We start from the raw sequence: 23,138 nt of genomic DNA on the forward strand, positions 1-23,138 counted from the left end.
AAGAGGGCATGAATGATATAATAGATAATCATGATCAATGTGGATGAAAGATGAGTAAAGGATAATTAATGCCATAAGACACATAAAAGATGGCAGCCATGCATGGATGGAAGGAAATAAATTAGAGCATACTACATGCCAACATAAAAGTAAGAAAAACATAATTTCCTACTCTTTTCCTAACGCTTCTTTGAGCTTGTCTCTTGTGTTTGCACACCGAATATATTTTTTGTAGAGAGAGAAGGGAGAGGATTAGTGTTTGAAAGGAGTGATTTTCTACCTATAGGTACACCCCTATTTATATACATTTGGGGATAGGGTGGTTGGGATAATTTTAATTTGAAACGGAGGGTGATTACTAGATTCCTATCCATAAATTCAAAATTTTAAGCTCATCTCCTAACTGATTTTCAAATTTCAAATTTAATTTTGTTTCTAGAAGGGGTGAAGGGAGGTTGTTACACATTGGCCAGCGACAAACCCTTAAATGGAGCTCAAATCCGCCTATCGGGTTGAAAGATACCGTTTGAGTAAACAAAAAAAAAAAACTATATCCTTCTTAATATATTGTATTAGAGTTGTTTTTAATTTTAAATGCTCTTATGTTCTATTTCTATTCTAAAAAATTTTAAATAGAATTAATGTTGTCTCACAATTAAATTTGACATAAATAATTAACTGAATGACATAAATGTTAACGATGTTATTAATTAAATTATATTTTGTTTCTTTCATATATTAGATAAATTTCTTGTAGTATTTCCTCTTTTTTTTTTATAAAATTTTAATTTCTAATAATTAATTATCAACGTTCCAAAAAAAATTTATATTAGTGATTGATAAATTAATTTTATTTACATATTAAATATAATGTTATTAACTTTTCAATATACTAATTATTTATGTCAAATTTAATAATAAAATAATATTAAATTTATTTAAATTTTTTAAAATTAAAATAAGACGTTTAAAATTTTAAAACTAAATTAAAACTGATCTAAAATAGTTTACCCAAAGATGGAAAATATGGGAAGTTACGGGCAGCAAAATATTTTACATTGATTCAACAACAAATACATCTTTAGAAATGTCAAAGAAAGCAACACTGCTTAAAAGTGTTCTCTATTGTTGTGCCTAGACAATTTCTCTAGCATTAAAGTTCTGACCAACATTGACACCACCTTTCTCTTTTTAATTAAACATACAAAATCAAAAAATAAATATCAAACTTGAATAAAATAAAAAAAATTAATTAAACTTATAAAAGTCTCTTAATTAAGAGCATGCATCAACTCACTTGTTACAATCTTCTTTCCTCAAATTATATATAAAATTTAATTTAGCTCTCTTTAAATTTTTTATTTTGGTCTTTGTTAATTGTAAATTTTTTTTTGTCCCTCCCTAAAAGTTAATCTAGCTCTACCCCTGTTTCGTATGAATCCGCTTGAAGAACTTACAGATAAACAAATAAATTAAAAAAGAAATTAATTTATAACATTTAAAGATTAACAATACTAGCACTTACACAAGCTTCAATTTTGGAAAGTTTTGGTTATTCCTTTGCAACAAGCTTCAATTTTGGGGCATTCTTTGATAATTATGTCATGGCAGGATGGCAACTCAAAATGATAAGAACTTGAACAAAAGCACCCAAGGCTTGGAAGTTGATAAAGAGTTAACCATTGCAATGATGGGAATTCAATAATCTTCACATTGTGGATTGATTCTTCATCACTCATTATTTTCTCCAACTCCTCACATTCATGTACTGAAAACTCTTGGAGTTGAGAAAGGCCTCTAGCTATGGAAGGAGAAAGCAGGCTTTTCAAACCGCCACAAAATCCAATCTTTAGCTTTCTAAGATTTCCAAAGGTTAAGATTCTTCCATGGTTTTCTCTCCATATGTTCATCAACTTGGGAAGAGCATAAAGATGTAGCTCTTGCATGTTGTAATTGTAAAATGTTTTGGGGTAACAATAACCTTCATCATCATCATCATCATCACCATTTGATTTTGATTTTGATTCAAAGATCTCAACAATTGAACCACATTCTCGTACCTTAAGTTGTTTTATGTGTTGGAACCTATGAAACATGTTGAATGGAACACAATGCAACAATGTTTCACTATCTTCAACAAACAGCTCTGTTTGACTTCTTAAGTAATCAAGGAGATGATGATCTTGCTCTATGAATCTGCTTCTCTCTAAGGTTTGTTGTGGAACCTATCAAATATATCCATCTTATTAGTATAAACTCAATCAATATTATTATTATTACTTTTAAGGTGAAAACTCAGGTGCAGTCAGTTTCATGTGAAGTTGATAGCTAAGAACCATTTAAATAATTTGACTAAATTGTTATCTAACTATTCTCATTTATCAACTTCACATGAAGTTGATTGCACCTAAGTTTTCACCTATTTTTAATTATAACATCACTTCTTATTTTCGATTATGATTAATTTAAAAAATTTAAAAATACTAAATAACTATTTTTTTTCAGTTATATTTTTTAAAGTATTTTATTTATCTTAAATTTTAAACTCTAAATTATAAACTTTTAATTCTAAACCTAAATTATCAACTTAAACACTAAAGTTGACTAATTAAAAGTTGATTTTTCATAATTTTTTAAAATAAAAATATTCTAACATATGCATTTTTGGATTCAAATAAAAAAATAATAAAAAAAAACTATGTTTTTACTTTTTATTATAGAAAACATGTTGCTAGCTTAAAATAAAAAAAAATTCTTTGCTTTGTCTTAATAAAAAAAAATACCTTTTTACCTAAATAATAAACTCCCACAATGAAAATGCAAGTACCTACCTTGGAGTTCTTATTAGCATAATGGATGGTGGCATTAAGGTCAACCATCAAGTCTACATACTCATATGAACCTTTATATATCTGAAGAAGCTTTGGTGTTTTAACATCTCCATAGCAAAAGCTTGTCATATTTGGACATTTTTCAATCACCATTTCTTCACAAGAAGGAAGCTCAATATCTAAGGTTCTTTCGGAGGAAAAACACTTGAAGTTAGTAAGATGACGAAGCTCCAACTTATTCAACAATGGAAATACAATAATTTGATCCTCATTTGATGATGATGATTCTTCAATTATCTCCTCCATCATGTGGCAATTATGTACTCTTAGGTGCCAAAGTTGCACTAGGCTTTTGGCCATGGATGGAGAAAACAAGCTACACAAACTGCCACAATGTTCAACTTTGAGTACTCTTAGCTTTTTGAATCCCAAAACACCACCATGAATTTTCCATATGTGGGTCAACTTTGGAAGATGTTGCAAACTCATTGATTGTAACTCATAGTTTGTGACTTCTTTTTTGTTCATCATTATTATTCCTTGTGATTCAAACACCTCTACTAGTGAATCACAATCTTTAATTGTGAGTTGATTTAGGTTTTGAAAGAGGTGCATCACATTGGAGGGAACAAGATTTAGAAGCCTTTGAAAACCTTCAATAGTCAACTCCTTTTCTTTGGTCAAATATCTTAGTGCCCATGAATGTTGCTTGATCCATCTAAGTGTTTCTGAAGTTTGAAATGTCAACTGAAACCATGAATAATACACTTGGGTAAATTAAATTATATATATCATGATAAAAAAAAATTAGAATATATCATCATATAACCAATTAATAAACATAACTTGAATGTTTATTCTAACCAAGAGATTATTATGTGAATAATCATGTATATGTGTTATATGTACATAAAAAGAAAATTAAAATGATCTAGATTCTATATGCATGCAAATGATATATTTAAACAAGAATTTGTCTTCCTTTTTTTTGTTGGAATACTTCTCATATTATTTGAATAAATTCATTTGGAAAAAGCTTTTCATTTTAATATTTTTTATTTTTTAAATTTTGTGAAAATCAAAGTAAAAATTAAAAAACTATATTTTCGTCTTTTAGGTAGCGTTTGGTGGAGAGACAGAGATAGAAAGAATGAGACTGAGAGACAGAGACTAAGAGACAGATATTGAAATAAATCTCAGTATTCTATTTGGTGCAAAATGGGAGACAGAATTGAAACAAGAATAAAACTCTAATTTAATTTGCACAAAGGGTAAAATTGGAATTAATTAATTGAAATGAGGGTATTTTAGGTATAAAATGTTATTAAAGTTTCAGTCTCCATCTCTAAAAATTTTAGTCCCTTATGTCCTTACTTTTTGGAGGTATTGAAATACTGAAATTTTAGAGACAGAGACAGAAAATTTAGTACCAGTCTCTGAACCAACAAACATAATATGAGTCTCAGTCTCTCAATCTATATCTCAGTACCTCAAAACAAACGCTACCTTACTGTTCTGCTTTATTTTTTTTCATTTCTAAAACTGTGAAAATAGAAAACATTAAAAATAAAAATAAAAATAGAAATCTAAGGGACTCTTAGAATATATAGCTTTAGTGTTTTTAATTTTAAAAAGAATTTATGTTGCACACAAGATCATATGTGAATTATAAGAATAATTATACTTACCATTCCTTTACATAGTGGCATAGTAGCATTTAGATCTCCCATCCATATGTTCTTGGCAACATTTCCAATTTCCATGGTTACTTTATCCAACTTTGGAGTGTATGAAGACCCAAATGAAAATATCTCCATCATGTGGCAATTTTTTAAGAATACTTCATGTAATAATGGAAAATCAAAGTCATATGAACCCTTGCAAAAGGCCTTGAGCTTTGGTAGATTTTCAAGTTTTAGATGCTGCAAGTTGTGAAACACAATCTTATTACTTATTACACTCATCACTTTAGTGTCTTCAAAAGATACTATTTCTTCTATGTCTCCACAGCCACATATCTCTAGAACTTGCAAATGAATAAGGCTTTTTGAAGTTGAAGGAGAGAATAAGCAACTCATTTTGTTGCATCCCATTATTGCTATGTGTCTTAGGTTTGGAAATTGGAACCATTTATGAGTGGAGCATCAAGCCTTGTGTTTCTTTCTTCCTCACTACTACTTGCTCTCTACAAAACAAAATATATATTTTATCTTTTTAAAATCAAGCAAATAAATGGTAATATAATTCAAATATTTTAAAATAATTGAATGTAAAAAATATATTATTTTCAATTAGTTGTTTTTGTTATTATTATATGAAAAATACTAAAAAGCCAATATTTTTATCAATATTAATAATATTTGTAGTCAATAATAAATTTTATTAATCATATAACATTACTCTTATTATAGGTTTTTTTTGGTGACTACTCTTATTATAGGTTTAATTACTCTGCTGGTCCCTATAGTTTCGCAAAATTTTCAATTAGGTCCCTATACTTTTTTTTTCTTTTAATTGAATCCTTGCATCAAAAAATTTTTTTAATTGGGTTCCTACACTTTTTTTTCCTTTTATTTAGGTCCCTGTACCAATTCTTTTTTTTTTAGTTGAATCCCTATAAAATTAAGCCAATTACAATTAAGAGGGACTTAATTGAAAAAAAAAAATTGGTACAGGGACCCAATTAAAAAAAAAGTATAGGAACTTAATTAAAAATTTCACGAAACTATAGAACCAACAGAGTAATTAAACCCTTATTATATTACTAAGAGTTTCTTGGCTTTTCACTTAAATAGTAGAGTAAGGTAATCAACTACATGCATAATCTCAAAGTTATTTTTTATGATAAAAAATTAAATTAAAAAAATTAGTTTGAAGCTATTAACCACAAATATGAGTAATGATTTTATCAGAACAAGAATAAAAAAAAAGGCTATATAATATCCATTGTTATCAATTTAATTAAGTGGATTAATTAATTACTTGTTACATAAAGTTGGTAAATAGTTACCTCATGATCTTGTTTGAAATACTCATTCCCATGGCCATTCTCCAAAAATGTATTATTGCAAAAGCTTATAACATTTGGTAAATGGGTCAGTGTAAGAGACTGTAATTGAGCAAATGAGGTGATGATGAAACTATTTATCTTCCCTTCTTCCACTTTACTAATCACAACTTCAAGCATGCTACAATTGATGATGCTAATTCTCTTCAATGATGGCCATTCTAAATAATCAACACAAATCTCATGCTCTTCACTTTGGAATAGTTGCTCAACAACCTTACAGTTTGATACTTTTATTTCTTGTAACTTGACAAGAAGCTTTGCTATGGAATATGAGCATATATATCTCAATCTATGACAAGCTTCTAAACTTAAGAGAGTGATGTTATTGAATGCAATGACACCTAAAGGGCTTGATGGTAATTGCATTGTCATAAGTTTCACCAAACAATTGACAACAATGGTATTATTAGAATCTTCACTTTGTTTAAGGTGAAACAAGACATCTAGGGAATCCCATCCTTTTATTATAACATGTTCCAAAATTGGCATTGGAGATCCTCCCATTTCATTGAAGAAATTGATTTCCTTAGCATCAACAACACCTTCCTCCATTTTCAAATCCTGCAAAGAAAGCTGTGAATTAGGGATATTATTATGTAACTAATAATACATCTTATTAGGAGCTTGGAATGTTATTTTTCAGATCGGCAGGACTAGGACTAATCCATCTTAAATCAGATCTCCATCTAAACGTCTATACTACATATAAAAGGTGCGAGTTGAATCCTCTAACATTTGCTTAAGCAGACGAGTGAACTAACTACCAACTCAAATCGGTTAGGAGGCTAGAATATATAAAATAAAGGATAATGGGAGGATAGGTGGACAAAATTATCAAGATGGATAAATAATAGAGTTTTTATAATATAAGTTGTCATCACTAATTTTTCTACTATTTTATTTTTCAAGTCAGAAAAAATATTGGCAATATATAACTAAAGTAAGGAATTGATGATGATTACAGTGAGCATAAAAGAAAAGAGAAAAACCCAAAATAATCCATGACAATTACCTCAAAAGACAATGAGGCTCTTGACAAAAAAAATACTCAATCCGACTCCTTGAGATTTACTTTTATGGGATTGATTAGCCCCTTTGCCAAAAAAAGTTAATGTTATTATTATTTTTTTTTTCACAGAGGCTAATCAGTCCTAAAAAAAAAGATCAGGGGTCGGATTGGGTGTTTTTTTTTCTTGGGGACCTCGTTGTCCTTTCGAGATAATTGTCAGAGGTCGGGTGAGGTATTCACTCAAGAGAAAATTACTTATAGTACCTTTGCCTTTGAATTGGAAACTAACAATTCCTTTGTGCCTCCAAAACAACATTGAAGAAACCTCAGACTAGGAGAATCTTCCATAGAAGTAGTAGTTCCAACATCATGGGTTGTTGTTGAATTGGACATGACATTGAAATTCTCTTGTACACATACATTAGATGCCTTGAGCAGGGGGCAACCATCAATGCATAAAGACTTCATAGCTGGCCACAATATCATGTAAGAATTTGGACCAAAATTCACAAGCTGTGGAAGATCCTTAAGTGTTAAAGATTCCAATTGAACAAACACAAGGGTTTCCACATTTTGGCCTTGTTCATTCCCAACAAATTTCTCTAGGGACATGCAACTTTGTATCACCAATTTCTCAAGTTGAGTAAGAGCTCTTACAATGCTTGGAGTAAATATATATTTCAAAGAATCACAGTTTGCAACTTTGATTGATTTCAGTTTATGAAAGCCTTGAATGTTTCTTGGAACAGAACCCCAAATGTGGTTTAGATTATTAAGCCATGATAACTCTAGCTCTTTTAGTTGAGCAAAAAATGCAGCATTATCCACATGTTGATCTTCTGATTGTGATGGTTTCATATCAAAAACTATGTTTAATGATGAACATGCCCGTAGCAAAATTTTCTCTAACTTTGGAAACAATTGCAATGAATTAGATTCAAAAAGTGCACAACCAATGTTCATATGTTCACTCGAATCTGATTCCGAAGCTGACCCGGAAAACTCTTGATCATGTTCAATAAAGTTTTCAAGTAATGTATTGGATTCTTGAACCTGCTAAAATATCATTTGGTTAGAATAGTATGCAATATGTTAACTAAAAAGGACAAAAATAAAACATACACTAACCTTATAAGGTGAATGGTGCTCATGCATAATACTAGTTTTGATGAATGCAGTCAAATTTGGAAGTTCTTGCAGCTTCAATTCCACCAAATTAGTAAACACAATAATTGAGTCATCAACCTTGATTGTATTGATTGAAACAATGCATTCTATTCCATGGCTTTCAACCACATGCAAGCATTGAAGTTTGGCCAAACTAGTAGTTCTCCTTGGAAACAATAATGTGAAGATGGTCTTCAAACTTTTACAATATTCTATTTTAAGAACTTGTAGGCTTCCAAAGCATTGGCATGCACTAAAGTCAACCTTTTGACTCAAATGATGGGCCACATGACATATTATTGCTTTTAAATTCTCCAAATTCCTCAAAGAAATTGATTGAACTTGTGGAAAAACACAATGATCATCACATGAATCTGCAGCATACTCTAAATTGTTGCAGGACTCAATGATCAGATTTTTCAGAAGTGGAAATCCCTCTTCATCTAAATCTGATATGACACATTTTAAGTTCTTGATATCATCTAAGCTGAGAATTTCAACTCTTTGAAGAAAATGTTGAATGATCACACTCTTCTTGATGTAACTGTAATATGTGTTATTTAATGTCAGCACATTTGGGTGTAGGTATCCCCTAGGAACAAGACCATGGGAAATGGTAGATGAATCTCCCACATAGACCCAAAACCTTACAATGTTTTTGAAGATTAAGTCTTTGGGAAGAAATTCATCTACCATAATAAATGCAAACTCAAGAACTTTTAGCTGATGAGATAAGCATTGCAACTCAAAGAGGATATGATTAGATTCCTTTGAAGGAAAATTTCTTACTCTAAGATAGAGTTCCTCTAGCCTAGATAAGCTTGCCAAAACAGTAGCAGAAATTTGAATAAGATGATTGCATTCAGTTAAATCCAACAATCTTAGCAAAGTTAGTTGCCCAATTTCTAATGGCAATACCTTGATACTTGATTTAGCAAAGCTTAGAATCTCCAATTTCATGAGTTTCTGGCCAATTATGGATATGTCTCCAACATTGCAAGCTTCTAATCTTAGAGTGTGGATGTTGTCCAAAGCTGAAAGTGTAGAAGGCATAGATTGAATCAACACATTTTGCAGACTTAGTACCATGAGTTTGTTCATGCCTTGGAAGAAATTTTCTGGAACAGATTCCTTTCCCTTTGATGATACTTGTAAAAGCTTCAGCTTTTGACAATTTGAAACATGAGGAAGTTCTGTTTTCTTCTCAAAGATTAGTGAGATTGCACTGCTATAACACTCCAAATGATGATGATATTTTGCTGCTACAGAGGCGATAGTATCGCGAACAACATCATGCATTTTAACACACTCTTCCACATTGCTATCCAACAGCATGAAGCATTCTTTCAGTCTATCGACGATTGTGTGCACCCGGTTTCTAACTTTCCACAAAGCATCAATGCCTTTGAACATTCCTAATCCCACACCATGTCTGAATAGGACTTCAATGGGAATGTCAAAGTCTTCTGGTAATAAGGAACAGAGGAAAAGGAAGAACTTTTCTTCACCACCAAGAAAGTTGTAACTTAGCTCAATGCAAGAAAAGACACTAGTCTGCATTTCAGGAAAAGATTCTACTGATGAATTCCTCAGTTGCTCCAATGCATCCTCCCAAGCATGCTTCTCTTTATTCGCCAATGCTTTCGCTATTGTTACAATCGCGATAGGCAATCCCCTGCATTGGTTTGCAATTTCTTTTGCTATGTCATGGATGTCAGGTTTCTCTGCAAGATTAGCTCCAATAGTCTCATTGAAAAGATCCCAGCTTTCGTCTCGGGACAAGACAGAAACTGTGAAATTCCTTTGACTCTTCATCTTGATGCACACATCTTGGATTCTTGAAGTGAATAAGATCTTGCAACTTGTGGAAGGAATGCCAATGGATTCAAAATCAAGGTCTGTCCAAACATCATCTAGCACTATCAGAACACTATCTATATTCTTCAATCGATCATGCAGTTGAAGAGCTCTTCCTTGATCAGTTTCCTTGTCAAGCTTCAATCCAATGGCATCAGCAATCTGACCTTGGATCTTCCTGCAATCTGGAGTTTGAGACACCACTGCCATGACAACCTCATCAAAAGACTTATCTGCCTCTAAAATCTTGATCACTTCTTTCACAAAGGTGGTTTTTCCAACACCACCCATTCCACATATGCTAATTCTATTCACATCTTCATCTTTCAATTTATCTATGACCTCACACATGATTGATTCTCTTGTTTGGAAGCTCTTAATAGTAGTACCATTCAAGAATCTTGATCCAAGTCTTGGTGGGGGTTTAGGGTAAGATATGATTTCAAATTTCTCTTCCTTGAGCCTCATAATATCATTGGTTAATTTTTTGGCTCTCTTGCTCAATGAATAACATGACACCAAATTCAGATACTTGTTTTTCACTTGTTCATCATCTTCATAGAATCCTTGTAATTCATTCTCAATTGTGTCTATCTTGCAAAGCCAATCTTCAACATTAGATGCAATTTGATGTGAATTCCTTTTATCTGCATCCACAGTTGCTTGCACTCCAAGTTTCTTGCCTTCCAATTCCTTCATCTGGCTCTCCAAATTCTTCACATTTCTTTTGTAGCGGATTATGTATGCAAATTGGTTTGTGATTGGTGCTACTAATGACTCCCCAAGTTTTGTCACAACTCCAGTTGCTAATGCCACAAGAAATTCCATTGTCTCTTTTTTCAGAAGAAAACCAAAATGGTAGTAATATATTAGTGTTAGATTGAAAATAAAACTAGAAATATATGGCATGTGATATGATGAATTATGAATACCATTGTTATTATAGAGTTTAATTTTACGCAGGCGTACAACTACATTCGTTCTTTTGAATGACCATTCACGCAGTCAATGTAAAAAATAGTTATTTTTACTTATGCGTCATTACATAATTGGATGCATATGTAAAATTACTTTACACTAACAATGCATCAAAATTAAATTCTATTATTATCATCAATTTAAAAAAAAATTATATGAAATGATACCATTTGTATGAGTTATCTTAGTTGGGGAATTCATCATGTATCATTTCAACTTGGTTAATTAATTGTTTTTTTGTTGGTTACCTAACTTGGTTAATTAATTTTATTAGGCTAAAATTAAACACAGACCTAAGCTCTTTAGGAGTGGATTGTTTTGTGGAAATATAAATAATTTTCATTTTCACATTTTTGCATTTTTAAAAACATGATAGGTTTGTCAAAGAAAATTTTGTTTCCAATTACAAAAAACAATGAAAATATGTTTAGTTGGTCAATTTTTAAGATTATCACAAGAAAGAAAAATAAAAGTGTTGCGAGTAAAATATAGGCCAAGGTCCAATTTGGATAGTTTCATTAGTAATTGATTTACTATAAATAGAGATAGTAAAAATATAATAGGGAGAAGAAATTAAGTAATTTGTATCTTTTCCTTTTCTAGAATTCCATCAATAGAATTATCTCTCTCTTAATTCTCTCTAAATTCTCCCCTGTTTGATTAATTCTTTTCCTATTCAATTTTTTTCACAACAAAAAGCAGTGATTTTTTAGCTGGAAATATTTTCAACACTTAAAACAATTGGTTGGAAACAAGAAAATATGATTCTAGTTTCGTGCAGTTTTTGCCAGAAATATTTTCACCAAAGAAAATTTTGGAGTTTTTTATATCATTTTATTGAAAATGAAAATAAAAATACCCCAACCCAACAGCCTTGAAGATTAATAGGTCCCTTTCTTTACTTCTTACATATTTTTGTCAATTAAGAATAAAATATTTGTCCTTAGTATTTTGATTATGTATTTAGATTTTAGTATTAACCTTAAGTATTGAGTAAAAAATAATCCTTATATCTATAATAAAATATAAAATAAAAATGTTGCCTAAATTTCCAGGTGAAATATTTTAATCATTCTCCAAAAGAAATGTTGTATAAAGTTATAAGAGAATGGAAATCAATTGGAATAAATTAATTGGTGTATATATAAAAAAATAAAAAAATCATTTTAAAATTAAATTTATAAATTAATAAATTAGTTTTCAATAATTATAATATTAGTTAAGAATGGAAATCAAGTCAAATTATTTTATGGTACAAGTTGAAGGCTTTGGAGTTTGGACCCTACTTGTTAGTTGAAGGCTTTGAACTAAAAATAATTAAAAAAATTATGTGGACCAATATTTTTTTATTTTAAAACTTTTTTATCAGTTTGTCTGGAGATTTATTTTTTGCGTCTCATGCTCATCATATAATTTTTTACCAAACTAATATGGCTAAATAAGTGAAATAAATCATGTTTATTATTGAAAATTTGGAAACTAATCTGATACGTACACTGTAAGTAAATACCAACCCAAAAAGCATGGTCACAATTGCCTAGTTAGTATATATTATCCGGGGCTTCAATAAAATTTGATTTATTATATAAAAAAAAAAGTGCCATTTACTGCGCCGCCTCCATGGTTACACTTTTCTTTGTCTTTTCTTTGTCAAAGTCTTTTTCATTTTTTTCTATTTTCTTCTCTTACTTTCTTTTCCACTTAGTTCCCTAATTTTCGTTTTCTCTCCCAATTCATTCCATTTTCTAATTCACTCATTTCATATATCTTATTTCTCTCTGAAATCATTAAATACCAATTCTGTTTTTCTCTTTTTCTCTATACACCATGAGCAACAAATCAGAGACTCATAACCTTCGTATAATTGATAGTGATCAGGAGGATGATGACTTGATCGTTTTAGCTTATGAAGATGTTTCTGAAGGAATTCAAGCCTGTATACGGAGCCTGTCTGAAAGAATTTTCTCAGATTGGATCTTTTCCATAGGTACCATGGAAGGAGCTCTCTATGCAATAAGGAATAAACCAGAAGGATTCAGAGTAGTCGAAAAATCCAGTAACCAGTTTCAATTTTTCTTTGAGAATGACTGTGATGTGACTCGAATTGAGAGGGGTTCACCTTGGTTATTCAAGAGTTTTGTTATTCATGTTCGCAAATGGAAGTAGTCAATAAACATGGAGGATAATCACATCTCTTCTTTTCCTGTATGGACACAATTTTGGGGATTGCCTGAACAATACAAAACACTTGAGGTTGGCCGAAAATTGGGTGGGAGACTTGGTCAAATTGAAGATGTTGCTCTATTTGAAGTTAGAGGCAAAGATACACGCATAGTGAAGGCTAAAGTGGAACTGAACGGTGATAAAAGAGTGAGGGATACACTGAAATTGCTTGATCCTAATCAGAAAATGCTGGAAATTGGAGTACGCTATGAACGTATAGGTGTGTTCTGTACTTATTGTGCAAAATTGGGGCATGAATCTAAGAACTGCCATTGTTTTATTGATAATTCTGCCCAAAACAATATCAAGGAAGATAGAGTTGGTGAATGGCTTAAGGCAGATCAAGTCGGTAGGTGTTTAACTGAAAAGAGAGCTTCCTTCAATCTTAACCAACCTCGGGATGGTTCTATTCCAGCTCAACCAAAGAAAAAATCTCTACCTGCTTGGCTTTTTGATAGTTTCTCAAAAATGAGTGTGCAAGATGATCAGAAAAAACAGAATAATGAAAAAATTGTTGCCAATTCGGGTTCTAGAGCAGAAAATGAGGGTGAATCAGAAAACATAGGTACGGCTACTAATACTAATTCTTCTTCTAATGCTTTATTGGAGATATCCTATCCCATGAATAATGTCCAACACAATAACAACGTCATATCCAAGCTTAAAAAGGAGAACAAAAAGCCAAACCTGAAACAACTTGCCAGAAAGTCTGTGATAGGTTTCAAATGGAGGAGTGGAGGTAATGGTACTAAAGATATTTCAAAGAAAATTTGTCTCAATGATATTGTCTCTGATGCTATGACGGTGGAGGGTGCCAGCCTTCAAGTGGCACCCAAAGAAATATGAAACTGCTCTCGTGGTATTGTTGGGGTTTGGGGAGACCCCTAACAATCCACAATCTTAAAGGGATTTGCAAATCCTGCTCCCCGAGGTTGGTTTTATCTGTGAAACAAAAAATCAATCTCGACAAGTTGAAGGAAAACTAAGATCTTGTGGTTTCAAGGAATGGTTTATTGTGGATCCGGATGGATTATCAGGGGGTTTGGCAATGACATGGAGGGATGGTTGCACTGTTCAGATTTTACAGCATGGTAGATTCTTCATTGCGGCATCAGTTCTGACAGCTGGTTCTAATGATCCCTATGGTGTTCTAGGTGTTTATCTCAGTTCAAATGATCAACATATAATGGCCCAGTTTGCTGAATTAACCTCAGTCACCCAACAGTTTGATGGTAAGGTTGTATTAATGGGTGATTTTAATGATATTTCTAATCAATTAGAGAAAGCAGGTGGGGGTGCTAAATCTCCTTCTTCTATCGAAACCTTTAACAGTTTTATTGATGATAATTCTCTGATTGATATTAGTATGGTCGGAAGACCATTCACTTGGTCGAATAGACGGAGGGGTGATGAGTTGATACAGGAAAGACTGGACCGATTCCTGATAGGAGTTGATTGCAGCAACTCTATCCCAATGCAATGGTTCTTAGACTGTCAGAATCAGGCTCGGATCACTCCCCTCTTCTCTTAGACTCTAATCCGATAACTGAGAGATCTAAACGCCGATTCAAATTTCCAAGAAAGATAGTGTTCCAATGATGAAATAAGGCAGATTGTTAGAGAGGTTTGGCACGAACAGATTGATGGTTCAGCCATGTATATCCTAGCTCAAAAAATAAAGCATTGTCAGCATAAGATTATCAGATGGCAGCAAGAACACAGATCTGATTCGAAGGTGGAGATTGATTTACTACAGTCTGAATTAGAGGAACTTCATTTAGCAGGAATTCATGGAGGCGACATCATTTCAGAAATAGAGGACAAACTTAAAAAAGCATTGCAAAATGAGAAATCTTAATCCGGTGATCAGAATACAGCTTTCTTCCATCAGAAATTTAGAAATCGAACCCGAAGGAATAGAATTTGGCAACTAACTGGCAGTGATGGTGAAATGGCTACTTCAAATGCTGGTATTGCTTCTGTGGCTGAATCTTATTTCAAGGACATCTTTTCCTCCACTTGTCATGAGAACCCTGAACTTCTGTTTACTGATTTTGAACCTAAGGTTACAGCTCACATGAACCGTAGGCTTCAAAGACCAGTGACTATAGAGGAAGTGAAACGTGCAACATTTAGCATTCATCCTCAAAGTGCTCTAGGAGATGATGGTATGACAGCAAAATTTTTTCAAAGCTTCTGGAACATACTTAGTGGTGATGTGTTTTGAGCAGTTAAGAGCTTTTTTCAGGGGGCAGAATTTTGAAGGGTTTTAACCACACTCAGATCTGTCTTATTCCCAAGATTTCTGATGCTAAAGATATGACTCATGTAAGACCAATAAGCCTATCTTTAGTCTTTTACAAGAATATCTCCAAAGTATTTGTACATAGACTTCAGGGTATGATGAATAGAATAATTAGCCCTATGCAGAGTGCTTTTATTAAAGGCAGATTAATCTCTGATAATATCCTAGTTGCTCACGAGTGTATGCATTACTTGAAGAACAAAAAAAGGGGACTCGAAAATGAAATGGCGCTAAAATTAGATATGAGTAAGGCATATGATAAGGTGGAATGGCACTTTCTTTGGTTTATATTGGAGAAGTTTGATTTTGACTCCCGGTGGATCATGTGGATTCGAGAATTAGTGACAACTATTTTTTATTCTGTTATTGTGAAAGGACAACCTTATGGTTTCTTCAAACCAAATAGAGGTATTCGACAAGGAGATCTTCTATCTCCCTATCTTTTTCTTTTCTGTGCAAAATGTCTCTCCTTCTTGCTACACAAGACAGAACAAAACAGACTAATTCAGGATCTTTAGATACATAGGCGATGTCCCAAGGTCAACCACCTCCGCTTTGCTGATGATTTCATCTTATTCTGTAAGGCTAATCCTGAAGCATGTTCAAATATCCTGCATTTATTGAATTCTTATGAAAGCATCAGTAGCCAGAGGGTAAATCATAATAAATCTGCTGTATTCTTTAGCCACAACACTCTCTCCACTACTCGTACACTACTGGCTAACTCTATGAATATTAATCATATTGGGGCTTAGGACAAATACCTTGGTTTGCCTTCTACAGTCTCTAAATCGAAAAAGGCTTCTTTTAGTATGATCAAAGAAAAGGTTCAGAAAAGAATCCAAGGGTGAAAGCGCAATCTTCTATCGTCAGGTGGTAGACACGTATTGCTTAAGGCAGTGGGAGAAGCTATTCCCATTTATACATTGTCTTGCTTTAAGTTGCCTGATGATTTAATTTCGAAAATTTACTCTCTACTTTCTCAGTTCTGGTGGGGACAAAAAGGTTCTGAAAGGCGGATGGCTTGGATTAGCTGGGACACTATGACTCGCCCACGAAAAGAAGGAGGCCTTAGATTTAAAGATCTCAGAATCCAAAATCTGGCGCTTTTAGGCAAACAATTTTGGCGACTCGTAACACAGCCTACTTCCTTATTATCCAAAATCCTAAGAGGTAAATACTTTAGCAGTGGTAATGCTATAACGGCAGAAATTGGAGTCTTACCTTCTTGGAGATGGAGGAGCATACTGGAAGGCCGAAAAATTGTTGAAAAAGGTCTTAATTGGGCTGTGGATACTGGAGAGAATATCCGAACCTTTGAGAATCCTTGACTGCCTCCTCCGTATCCTTTAATGGTTTCTGACATGCCAAATAAACAGGCTATTTCTGAGCTGGTTCCAATAGTTAAAGATCTAATTACTGAAGATAGGAATTGGAATCAAAATCTCATTCGAGAATTATTTTCCCAAGACGTTGCAAACAGAATTTTGTCAGTTAAAATTCAGCAGAGTAGGGACAAATTGCAATGGAATTTGAATAAATCCAAGCAATATGATACAGCTTCAAGTTACAGAATTAGCTATATATTTTACCATCCGCCTTTGGAGCTTTGCCCTAATTATATGCAGCAGAAAAAGTCGTGGATTGATCTATGGAAGTTGAACTTGCCTCACAAAATTAAGCTATTTATCTGAAAAGTTCTCCATGGCCGGCTTCCAGTGCTTGCTCAGATTCATCACCGCATCCCATCTATATCACCAATATGCCCCTGCTATTATGAAGCAACCGAAACAGTCACTCATTGTTTGATCGATTGCTCTAGAATTAAAGATGTATGGTCTCAGAGTTATCTTCGTGATTGTCTTCCCCCTCAGAGCCCTAACGACTTTTGGACATGGTGGATTGCATCAACAGAGATGCTTAACACGTTGAAGAATGCTGACCGTAATCCTCAATTGCTTGCCATCATTTGCTGGAACTGCTGGAAAGCTCGCAACCAGTTGATTTTTGAAGGTTCTACTTCAATGCCGTCTGCCATTCTAGCAAGCTCTGTCAAATTGCTCCGTGAAATCCAAAGAACTCCCAATTTAGGTCGTCATCTCCATGAGGCAAGCTCTTAGTTGCATTCAATTTGATTTATCATTCTTTCTTCTTTAAGATTTTTTTTCGTTTTTCGACCACGCACTGTTGGATGAATACCTTTAATGTAGTATTTTTGGAAAATCCACACATTTCATTATGCTGTCCTGCTTTTGGACATCTTTGTATTTCATTTTTCAATAGTTAATGAAATATAACCTACTATCTTTAGAAAAAAAAAAGATAACATTATCACTATAATGTAGTAATGTTACATTGTTATGTTCCGAAAAGTTATGCTAGGTGGTTTTGAAATTAGGAGTGTTTGGATGTGGTTTGGATTGGATTGGATTTGTGGTTCTATAAATTAAAAAATTAAATATATTTAATAAGTTTTAATATTAAATTTTAAATAACTAACACTGATATAATAAGTCTTCATAATATCTTAAAAAATTAATAATAACATAATAATAGAAATAAAATTATAAATTAGTTAAAATAAATAAATAAATAAATCTCATTTTAAATATAAAATATTTATTAAATAATAATAATACATGAATAATATACAAATTTATAACAAATTAATCATATTATAAGTAAAATTATAAATATAATAATAAAATAATAATACTATAACATATTGTGCAGTTTGGATTGGATTGGATCAGTTTTGAAAAGTAGATCGAAATCCAATTCGAACCATACGATTTACAAAAACAAAATCCAATTGAATCCAAATTAATACAGTTTTAATCAATTTTCGATTTGAATTAGATTAAATGAGCGATTTAATTTAGATCGATTTGAATTTAACACCCTACTTAAGATAGTTTCAGTGCAAAATAAAGTTTATGAATGCAGTAACAATCAATAATGATTTAAGGTTAATGCTAGCTTACAGTGTGAATATAGGGGTGGCAACACTACCCGAACCCGCGGGTACCCACCCGCTCCTACCCGCTCGGGGCGGGTAATTACCCGCCCCCGCACCGGGGCGGGTTTTAACGGGGCGGGTTCTTGGACGGGGCGGGGCGGGGTCGGGTTTAGGTTAAACCCGCCCCTACCCGCCCCGGTATATATAATATATATGTATAAATATATATTTTTAATATATAATATATATTACATATATAAAATAATTAGTAAAATGATTAATAATATTATATCATATATAAATTTTTACTTTAATTTATGTTATGTATGTAAATGGTGGTTATATAATTTTTAAAATTTTATTTTATTTGTTGGATTTAATAATTATAGGGGCGGGTAGGGGCGGGGCGGGTACCCGCAGGGGCGGGTTAGGGTTTTATATTTTACTACCCGCGGGTAGGGCGGGGCGGGTTTTATGCGGATTTTTTGTAGGGCGGGGCGGAGTCGGGTAGAGCAAAAACCCGCCCCTACCCGCCCCGTTGCCACCCCTATGTGAATATAGTCGTAATTTTCATGAGCACTAGTTCGTATAATTGTCCAAGCAATATTATTTATATATAATCATTGTTCGGCTACATCATAGATCATAGTACTTCATTTAAATAAAAATAAATAAATAAATATATAGCATGCTCCAAACTTTTGAAGCTATTATAGGGGAGAGTAGGGTATTAATATTCTACAATAATAAAGTAACATAAAATTAAGAGAAAAAGACAAATAGATCCCTAACTTTTTATCCTACAGATATTTTTATACTTAACCATTTGAAAATACTTTTAAGTCCATCACCTCTTTAAAAGTTGGACAGATTAGTCCCTCCATACAAACGCCTCTGTCAGATCCAACTTTTAAGTAGGGACTAATCTGTCCAACTTCTAAGGAGGTGGATGACTTAAAAATATTTTCAAATAGTCAGAGACAAAAATGTCTGCGGAATAAAAGGTCAGGGGCCTATTTGTCATTTTCTCTAAAATTAAAAAAAGATAAACATGGAATTATCAAATGAATGTTTCTTACCAAAATAGTTATTATTAAGAAACTGCAGCTGGCAACCAAAACGCTTCTCTGATACGTTCAATAATCTCAACGCTTTTAAGACTATAAACTGGAAATTAAAGACCACACAATACACAAGAATGACTACTATTATTATAAGACATGAACAATAATTAGTGATATATATAAAAAAAATTATGATCATACCGAAGGCAAGTAGAGTTATACGCCGATTGCTTGCAATATGTGTAGATGGAGAAATGCAGCCATCAATGAATATAGAAGAGTGTTCTATGTAGAGAGACCCAATAATAATAATAAAATAATTCAGGATTTCTTGTACCGTTGGCAAACCGAGGATTTTGTCAACTAATCGTATGTAATAATTATTATATGTATCTTCTTTTAATTTTCTTATGCGAGAATAATCAAGTCAAAATAGGAAGGAAATTACTAAGCAAGATCCAGGAACGAATAACGAAACCAAAGAGAAGCTCAAAACGACAAAATGACGTTAGGAATGAAGAAGAAAGCCAGTTAGTTATACATCAATTATGTTACGTATACACTAAAATCAGTTATTAATATAAAATATAAAAATATATATTAAAATTAAATTAAATAATATATATATTTATACACAAATATATAATAACTAATTTTAGTGATTAATTTTAATGTACAAATAACATTTTTGAATAACTAAGTTATAAGGCTAATTTTTTTTATATTGATTAAATATATGTGTAATACATTATTATTGGAAGATTAGGTGTTTTTTTATATGGTGTTTTATTCAAATCGGACGGTCCGATTTGTTTGAAGAGAAAAAAAAACTACAAATCGGAGGGTCCGATTTGTTTGAAAAAAAATAAACTATAAATCGGAGATCCGTTTTGTATTTTTTATTTTTTTTTTATTTTTTAAAATAAAAATCAGACGGTCCGTTTTTTTTATTTTCAAAATCACAAATCGGACCGTCCGATTTGTGATTGTTTGTTTAAAAAAAAAATAAAACAAACAATTGGTGCCTCCGATTTGTACATCCCATACCAATGTGAAACACACCTCTGCTCACAGCTTCTTGTTATACACTTCTCTCTCACACATAAAAAATAATAAGCGAAGTTATAAAGTTTAGTTATCGATGTGAATATGTAATATAACCAATGCAATAATTCTACTGATTAAGCATATAAGATATACAATTATTACTGTTAATTGTTAAAATATATTTTTTATTCTTATTTTGTAAAGTAAAAAATAATAACCAAACTAATAATTTTTTTAAAATTTTCACTTAGTTTGTACTATTTTCATTATCTCCTTAGCAAGGTTTTAAAACACAGAAAATATTAAAAATTAAAATACAAATTAAAGAAGCTGTTTCTTAGTACTTTATTAGTCAATGCAACCAAGTCTACCCTAAACTTCCAAGCTGGTTGGGTTTTAATTTATCCATTTTTTAGAGTAAAAATGTGAGGAGTGGGGAAAGAGCTAAGGTAAAGATTTCTTAAGGTTTTAATCTTAAGCGACGTTTTTTTTTTTTTTTTACTAAAAATAGGAGATTCGAATCTGCAACCTCTTAATTAAATATGGAAAGATTATGTCATTTGAGCTTTAAGCGACGTTTTAGGGTGAAAGAGTAGGACACCATATATTATTCTAATATTTTTTCAACATCCAATATATTACATGTATTGCACATATTGTGTATCTCGAATTCCAAGGTATATTTTTGTACCGGGACATAACTGGTTAATAGCGAGCAATTTGGATTGGGTATTAAAACTTATATTCTTGCATGCTTGTCTGATTAAATTTGGCAAAGAAAGTTAATTAATCTATGCGTGCACTTACCTTATTTGTTTTTCTGCATGCCTAGCTATCTTAATTTTATTTCAATTGTTTATGTTGTATATATATATACTTGGCATTTTCCCCACCAGAGTTTGAAGTAGAAAAGTGTGCGTAGACTCTCCAAATTTGTCCAAGTCACAAGCATCACATGTATGTTTCATGGCAAATTTTGAAAAATTAACGAGTAAATTACCAACTTTACTCCTCTATTTTTTTTTCCGACAAAAATATTCTTTAAATATTGGGAAATATTACAAAAATACCTCACGATAAAAAAAAGTTCATTCTATTGATAAAATTAGATAAGATGTCAAACGAATTTTGTTATTGTTGGGTATATTAGTATGAGAAGATGACAAAATCTTATATTTGTGTAGTGGTTTCAAGGCACGATTAGATCGCTTTTTTTAGAGAGATATTTGTCCCCACACTTAGTTGCTATAGGGTTGATGACAATACTCTCCTAGGATACAATGAAACCTAAGAATTTCTTAATTAGCAATAGTAAGAAATTCTCAACTCTCTTGAACAAATAAAATTTCTTAATAGTTGACTAAAATGTACACTTAGTACTTCTATTTCTGAAATAGTGGACAAGGACTTATTTATACATATTGCACATAGCAATTATGATTAGTTACGTATACAAATGGTTGTGTCTTTTCTATTGCCAATAGATACAATATTTTGAACATACAAATTTCTTAAAGAGTTATGTCCCTTTAACCAATAGATACAATGTTTTGAACATACACAATCATTAAAGGTTGTGTCCCTTCAACCAAACGGTACTAAACGGTTAGTAACCGTTTATTAATATTAATAATAATATTAATAATAATATCAATAATATTAATAATATTAATTAATCGAATTTGTAAATACCCTTCAATCCCCCACTATTTACAAAATTTAAATGTCATACAAGTATATGCATAAAGAATGTGTCACTAAGATTAAACATTCTTTTAGTGTAAATTTTAAAGTTCTAACGAAGTAATAGGTGTCTAATCAATTAAACCTATACTCCATATGCTAGTACCAAAAATCACACACATTACTTAGACCCTCCAAGTTCAAGAGTTTACACTTTTAAGCACTTATATGGCCTTCTGCTCATCCTGATTTCATGAATATTTACGAGAATAAAACCTCTAAAATTCTCAATTAGAGCGGCACCACTCTTATATTCATATAGGTGGAATCTTTTGATAGATAATATTATCATTCCATTAAGAGTTTAAACTCACCCTCCTAATTTATTGTAAATAGCATTAAATCTTATACCTTAGTGCTCCAATTGCTAAATAACTTGTTATTACCCATTAAACCTTGAAACTAGGTGTCTACTAGAATAAGGTTGGGTTCCCATCATTTAGCAATAATAGGTTTTAATCCTATTTTAACAGTAGTTTCTTTGATTTTATCCCTTGACAAACTTTTAGTCAAAGGGTCTCCTAAATTTCCTTGAGATCTTACATAAGTGATGGTAATTACACCATCATCTATTAGTTGCCTCACAAACTCATGTCTCAAACTTATATGTCTAGACTTTCTATTATAAACCTTATTATATGCTCGAGACATAGTTGATTCACTATCACAGAAGATTGAAATGGTTGTCGTCTGCTGTGGCCACAGCTTTATATCATATAACAAATTTCTTAACTATTCCGCTTCTTTACCTGCGGCTGATAAAGCTACAAACTCAGCCTCCATAGTAGAATGTGTAATACATGTTTGTTTCTTTGAGGCCCAACTTATTGCTCCACCATCTGGTGAAAATTCATCCTGAAGTGGATTTGTTATCACTAAGATTTG

At 32.0% G+C, this 23,138-nt stretch overlaps 2 protein-coding genes across 2 annotated transcripts; both read right to left on the reverse strand.

Annotated features, from left to right (window-relative positions):
* Positions 1-1,532: 1,532 nt before the first annotated feature.
* On the reverse strand, positions 1,533-4,924 carry LOC107621307 (uncharacterized). The gene is made up of 4 exons (XM_088495030.1): positions 4,520-4,924; positions 2,832-3,578; positions 2,061-2,225; positions 1,533-1,913 (listed from the first exon to the last, which is right to left on the reverse strand). The coding sequence occupies exons 1-4, from the start codon at positions 4,922-4,924 to the stop codon at positions 1,533-1,535; spliced, it is 1,698 nt and encodes a 565-aa protein (XP_088351156.1).
* LOC110262428 (putative disease resistance protein At4g27220) lies at positions 4,795-19,816 on the reverse strand. Its single transcript, XM_088485319.1, has 6 exons — positions 19,665-19,816; positions 19,479-19,566; positions 8,039-10,767; positions 7,175-7,963; positions 5,842-6,462; positions 4,795-5,016 (listed from the first exon to the last, which is right to left on the reverse strand). Exons 3-6 carry the CDS (start codon positions 10,760-10,762, stop codon positions 4,939-4,941), a joined length of 4,212 nt encoding a protein of 1,403 aa, XP_088341445.1. The 5' UTR covers positions 10,763-10,767; positions 19,479-19,566; positions 19,665-19,816; the 3' UTR covers positions 4,795-4,938.
* Between the last annotated feature and the right edge of the window lie 3,322 nt (positions 19,817-23,138).

The sequence above is a fragment of the Arachis ipaensis genome, chromosome B10 (assembly GCF_059453495.1).
Source record: "Arachis ipaensis isolate K30076 ecotype BB chromosome B10, ASM5945349v1, whole genome shotgun sequence".
Taxonomy (NCBI): domain Eukaryota; kingdom Viridiplantae; phylum Streptophyta; class Magnoliopsida; order Fabales; family Fabaceae; genus Arachis; species Arachis ipaensis.

Coding starts and splice junctions, on each gene's coding strand:
- LOC107621307 (XM_088495030.1), bottom strand. CDS start 4,924: ATGGGATGCAACAAAATGAGTTGCTTATTCTCTCCTTCAACTTCAAAA. Junction 3,579..4,519: donor TGCCACTATGTAAAGGAATG/GTAAGTATAATT, acceptor TCATGGTTTCAG/TTGACATTTCAAACTTCAGA. Junction 1,914..2,060: donor AACACATAAAACAACTTAAG/GTACGAGAATGT, acceptor GCTCTTCCCAAG/TTGATGAACATATGGAGAGA.
- LOC110262428 (XM_088485319.1), bottom strand. CDS start 10,762: ATGGAATTTCTTGTGGCATTAGCAACTGGAGTTGTGACAAAACTTGGG. Junction 7,964..8,038: donor AGCACCATTCACCTTATAAG/GTTAGTGTATGT, acceptor ATATTTTAGCAG/GTTCAAGAATCCAATACATT. Junction 5,017..5,841: donor ATTTCAAACAAGATCATGAG/GTAACTATTTAC, acceptor TTTGTTTTGTAG/AGAGCAAGTAGTAGTGAGGA.